The sequence below is a fragment of the Aptenodytes forsteri genome, unplaced genomic scaffold (assembly GCF_000699145.1).
Source record: "Aptenodytes forsteri isolate BGI_AS27 unplaced genomic scaffold, ASM69914v1 Scaffold142, whole genome shotgun sequence".
In the NCBI taxonomy this organism is placed as follows: Eukaryota; Metazoa; Chordata; class Aves; order Sphenisciformes; family Spheniscidae; genus Aptenodytes; species Aptenodytes forsteri.
In genome coordinates this window covers 1,399,197-1,405,196 of record NW_008794598.1, presented here as the reverse complement: position 1 = coordinate 1,405,196, position 6,000 = coordinate 1,399,197, and the positions used below count along the sequence as shown (strand labels likewise).

Below are 6,000 nucleotides of genomic sequence, written 5' to 3'. Positions count from 1 at the left end.
CCTTTCCACTCTGTGTTTTACAGCTTTCCCTTGGAAATTTAAATGATAGAAAAAAAACCTGTCCCGATTTAATGATTATATAAACTCAAGACACAGATTGTCAGGGAATTGTCCACAGTTGCAAAGCTAAAAATATGGTCCCTGTTCTTCGCAGACTGTTGTTAATGGTAGTCGACAAGGTGATACATTTCTCTATCAAACTACTTGGAATACATTTTTATTTTTAAAGCAATCCTCAAACTGTAGCCAGTGAACCCATAAATCCTGTGGCAACGTTGGTTTGAAATGCCTTTGAGAAATGCAGCTTGCCCAGCCTCATAGCACTCGTGTTTCTGAAGCCTTACTTGGGAAGAAAGCGCTATCTTGCTGGGGGAAGAGGGGGAAGATAATTAGCTGCTGAGGTCATTGTTTGCTTGAGCTCTGTTGATAGGGACAGCCCAGCCTGGCTTATAACGTAAACATAGTGTAAAATGTTTATCACCAGCTTTGTCATTTGCCTTATTTGTCAGGGAATCTCGGTGAGAATGAGAAGTTTTCTGGTGGTGCGTAGCAAGTTGAGGGAGTTGCAAGATTTCCATAAAAAGGCAGAGTCCTTGCTTGGGCGAGCAGAGAGGTTCTGCCTTGGCAGCCGTAAGTTAGGCCTGACCTTTTCCAGAGAGAAAATACTGACCTAAATCCTTCCCTGCTGGGGGTGGGTGGGAGAAGTAAACCTCTCTATTTGCATCTTTCTGATCTCATTTTCTTGTCCGATACTCATTGTTTTATGCTATAAAATGCTGAGAATGCAGAGGACAGGCAGCGAGAACTTGTGCTACCCAGTGCGGCTGGGAGCGGGCGCGTGTGGCTGCGCTGTGTTTGTACCATGGTGTGTTCATCCTCTTCCTCTCTGAGCACCGGCAGGCTCACAGGTCCGGCTTTGGGCATCTCATGTAAACTGGGGCTGTCAGAGCGGCCGTCTAAACTTGAGTGCCCAGGTGGAAAAATCATAGCTGTTACCAAAGAGATTTTTGTTCTCGGGAGTATTTGGAGAAGGGGAGCGTGTTGCTACTTTCAGAAGACAGTGTCATAAATCTGTATGTGCAGGTACGCCTTTAACTGTTGGCTTTTTTCCTGCTTTCCAGATCGTTGCTGTTTGAACAGACCACACCATGCGTGAGTACAAGCTAGTGGTCCTTGGTTCAGGAGGTGTGGGGAAGTCCGCTTTGGTGAGTTTTGGGAAGCAGTTCTGAAACCCATACACAAACTTCAAAATTGGCCTATCTTACTGCAGACAATGCTCATTAAGTGCATTGGGGTATTTGTATTACTTTTAACGTGCATAGTGACTTCCATGTGGCCGCTGTTACCCTGCTGAAATACCTGTGAATGTTTGTCATGTTTTTGGAGAAGCAGCAGGCGATTAATCACTGTTACAATAGTTAGCATTTCATTTCTGCTTCCCGCATGGGTGTAATATTGTAAATGACTGAATGTCTGTATCTAAGTATTAAAAGCCTAACCTACACTGGAACAGTGAATGAAGTCTTGGCGTGCGTGGCAGTGAATTAGTGACGGCTGCAGCCTTGCGTACCTTGAAGGCTGTGTGTTTTCCATCCTGGGTAGAACCTGAATGAGCAGCCTGGACTGAAAACACGGGGCAGAATGAGAAGTCACCTCCAGCACGTGCAGTGCAGAGGGATAAGCAGACTGATGACACTTTGCACTCCTTAAGTACTTGTGTTGTTTCTAATAAGAGGTTTACATAGCAGAGTTGATAGTAAAGCATTGTAAGAGAGATTTCTGTCGCCTATTTATCACAAATCAGTCAAGCAGCTCGCTCCAACAAGAAAGGCAAAGAACTGCTCAAGTGTAAACTTATCTAAAACAAGGAACTACACCGTGTTGCTTTTCACAGAAGATGATAATAGCTGACCAGCCGTTCATGCCGTAGACGCTGCTTCTTGCACCGTTGTTTATTCTGCTGAAATGGGCTGCTAATAACCTTGGTAAATCACCTGCAGAATCCAGATGAATAGGAGGAAAGATTATTCAATTATGTATCAAATTTGATGTACTCTTTTAGAGATCCCATCCTAATCTTTACAAGATGTACGTGTAAAATTTTTTTGATACGCTCTATTCTTCCACAGCAACTTATGCAAACTGTATTACTTTTTCCACCAGCATCCCCTTGATTATCTTGCTTTTGTTATGTAATGTTGAAAGACTCAGTAGGTAAAATAGGGCGCTTATTAATATGCTGTACATAAAAATTATTCAGCATCTGACATACTTGAATTTCCTTATTTGTGATGTACAGTCTGAGTCAGCATCCATCACTGGCCTTTTTAAAGGCTGAAATGCGAATAATTAGTGCAGTAAACAAAAGTTAAATTCTTTTTGACAGTCTAGGTGCTAAGTAAGCATATATTGTAATTCATATGCAACATTGACCCATTAGGTTTATAAGAGGACACAATAAGTGCCAATTAGCAGTGAAGAGTGAATAATATTTAGCTTTCAAGATGACTGTCTACTTACTTACAAGCATTAGCAAGGAGAGATTACAAGGTGGGATATAAAATAAGATGGAGGTCACTTTAAAATTTCTTTCTTTGAACTGTATAAACTGAAATGTCTAACAAAGAGGCTGGTGTTCCTTTTCAGTTCTGTGTTTTCATTACAATATGGTGTTGTTTCACTGCAAATCCTTCTTACTGTTTTAACTCTTTTGTGCCAATATGATGCCGATTGTGCCTTTTGGTAATGATGACAGGATAGCAGAAAACCCTTCACAGTTATTAAGGCACAGTTATTTTGCAACTTCTGTATAATTGTTTCCTGTACGGTAGCTTTCTCCCCATTTCTAATGAGAGTAGAAGTCTTCTGGAGTGTCAGTGGGTAGGCGGTATTACCAAGAGTATCCAGTTGTGCATAGTCCTATATAAAACTGGAAACCAAAGTTGGGACGCACAACCCCCAAACTAATAGAAAGTTATAAAAGTCTTGGATCCATGCATAACCTGAAATAACCCCAGATCTGTATCTTCTCCCTTGGCCTCTCTTTCATCCTATAATCAATAAAAGTAAAGTACATCAGAGATTAAGAATATTACATAGTAAGATAGGTTACGAATGAAGTTGAATATAATTGTAATTATGATTGTATGTAATTGGTGTCTATGTGACCACACAAGCACCAGTTGAGATAACAAAAGTTAGAACAGTGATTTATTAGAAATAAAACAATTTGAGAAGAGAATACATGGGTTCAGTTAACTTTCTTTCAGAGCAGTAGTGTATTTGCAGATATAAAAGACGACTGTGAGTGTTATAGTAGAAAGATGAAATGTCGTGAGTGGTTGGTCAGATTCTCGCATTGAAGGCTGGTTCACAAACACAGTTCCCAGAATAGAACGGTACAGATGTGACCGACTTGAGTGCTTCAGTGTTAGCCTCCTAGCAGATAGCAACCTTCTTTGGACTCTCGTAGGATTCTTAGCACAGCTACTAACCAAAAATGTAATCTGTAATCTACAGTTCTTATTGTCGGGTTCCATTGCTGGTATAATGCTGTAATCCATGTTAATAGTGGTATCTTACTGTAATGATTTTACTGAGGTCTGTTATCTGAAAAGCAGACTGGAGGTGACAAGGAAATATTGGAGAAGCAAAGGCTTTGATCGTTAGAGTGTAAAATAGGTTTATTTAGTGATACAGGATGATTTTTAAATGAGGTAGTACTAGAAATCTTTTCTTCTTATATTAAAAGAAAGCAAACCGTGAGGAACTGCTCAGGTTCCAGCGTACAGCGAGATATCCTGCGTGTATCTGGCGTATGCCACTCTCTGAAAGTTTGCAAGTACTTGTGTGACAAATGTGAACCCTCTTGCAGAAAAATCTCAGCCTTCTGTCCAAACAAAATACGGCTTCTCAAAACAGGTAGTGACTTTGCAGCATTTGTATTAAAAAAACTTGTGGAAAGTTCAGTTGACAAAAGATAGTTGGTGTGTTTGTTGATTTTTTTAGAGACAAAATTAAGTGCTGGGCTCTTGGTGCTTAGTTTTACAAACACACACCACCTTGTTTTACAAACATCAACCAAACCTCCGGACACTCCTGTGCTGCATCACTATGTTGTTGCAGATTATTGTAGGTAAGAGCATGGGGATGCGAGGTGAAAAGGAAAAGCAAGCTTTGCCTTGCAGAGGACAAGTAAAGCTGCGGACTGACAGGAGCCAAAGCATGCCACGTACAGAGCGTGGATGTCCAGCGACGGGCCGCATCTGAATGACAACTTGATGGGAAATGTTTAGAGTAGATTTGCTTTGAATTATTATATAGGGGAAGAAAGACTTCCTCTTTGAAATGAATCATGTTTCCTTCTTTAATGGTTTAATACAAATTGAGTATCTGGAGATGCTCCAGATTTAACTTGCTGCTCTGAAATATGTCTGTGCTCTGGGCATGTAATCCAGAGTAGCTCCACTGTAACTCTAATATGATTTGAATTGAAATGTGGATTTTCCACAACGAACTTTTCCACAGTGTACAGATTGCCAGTTCTTCTGATCAAATTTCAAGTCTTCCATATTTGGTGATTTTTATTCTTCTAAAGTCGCAGGCACTGAAGTAAAGGCATTTTTTAGGATATCATCTTTTGTGAAAAAGCAAGCAAGCAAACAACTTACATTTCAAAAAAGTCTAGAAAACATGCTTGAATAAAGTGATTCTTAAAACAACAGAAACTACGCAAATTTTATTTTTAAAATTGGATAATTTAGATGTCTCTTTCTCTGCTCCCCACTATTGAATTTTAACAGCAGTGCTGAGTAGTTTTTGTGTTGTTACTTTTTCATAAAGTGCTTCTCGGTAAATGTTACTGGTCGTGTTCAAGTTCTCTTGATTTTTTTTTTTCTTCTTTCCTTTCTCCCCAGACTGTACAGTTCGTTCAGGGAATTTTTGTTGAAAAATATGACCCAACAATAGAAGATTCATACAGAAAGGTAAAACAACATCATTTTTATTTCTTTCAAGTCTCGTAGAGCTTGCTTCTTTTTAATAATGCAACGAAAGCTTACCAGAACAAGAAAGGGTCTTTTCTGAGAAAATGTTATGGCTGCATAAAACCGCAGCAAGAAAGCGATGCATAGAAAAGCATCAGTCTTGGAAGTAGTTTCATGCAGATAGTTTTCTTTTACTACAGAGTCCTTTACTAGCTTAGGGCCTCCGAATGCCATCAGACAAATTGTATCCGCTACTATAAAGCTGAATTATCAGGGAATGACAAATTTTGCTGTTAATTGCAGCACTCCCTAACTTAGTTCTATTTAACAGGAGGATTAAACCTCTGTTACTAAGAGCTTTCACTTTAAATAGCCGATGACTCGGGTTGAGGCAGCTCGAGGCTGCAGCTCTCCACCGTTTGCCTGTTTCTTCGTTAGAGGTTACTACACCTGCCCAGAGATCAGTCTGGTGTGTTTTCCTGAACCATCACCGATTTCCACTTGTGCTGGGGTATGAGCTATGGTGGTTGGCAGACAAGTGTACTGCCCATCCTCCTGCCAGTGCTTCTGATTGATGTCTGGGGACAGGAACAGCTCAGCCAAACTAGGGTCAGACTGTTACTCACATCTGTTTGCTGTAATTTGACATATAATTATTACTTCAAAAAATAAAGATACCAATATTTGCTATGTGTATGCTATCTGTTAGAGAGGGTATATACACCATTCATCACAGTAGGTTATATTACTGTAGCATAGCAATTGCATTTTGTTGTTTTCTTTTAGGAATGGCTGCTTTGCCATTTAGTTCAAATGCATTCTGCTTGGTTTGAAGGCATATAAAATTCTTTACAGCCGTTTTGGATGCAGGCTTGTAATTGCTGAGCAAAAGTCCTTGTCAGGATCCCTGATGCTGTCCTGTTACGTAATTCTGTCAACAGAGCTGCTTTCTTCACTTGGCTGATGTCAAGTAACCCATTGTTTTACAGATTAGCATAAATGTTACCATAATTAA

The 6,000-nt window shown here is 39.9% G+C and overlaps 1 protein-coding gene across 2 annotated transcripts in view; it reads left to right on the top strand.

Annotated features, from left to right (window-relative positions):
- Positions 1–6,000, top strand: part of RAP1A (RAP1A, member of RAS oncogene family) — a 41,533-nt gene that overhangs the window by 20,521 nt on the left and 15,012 nt on the right. For both annotated transcript variants that reach the window (XM_019470365.1, XM_009272735.2), the window contains exons 3-4: positions 1,122–1,205; positions 4,917–4,985. In XM_019470365.1, coding sequence (XP_019325910.1) covers positions 1,149–1,205; positions 4,917–4,985 — 126 coding nt within the window. In that variant the 5' untranslated portion in view covers positions 1,122–1,148. The remainder of the gene's footprint in view (positions 1–1,121; positions 1,206–4,916; positions 4,986–6,000) is intronic.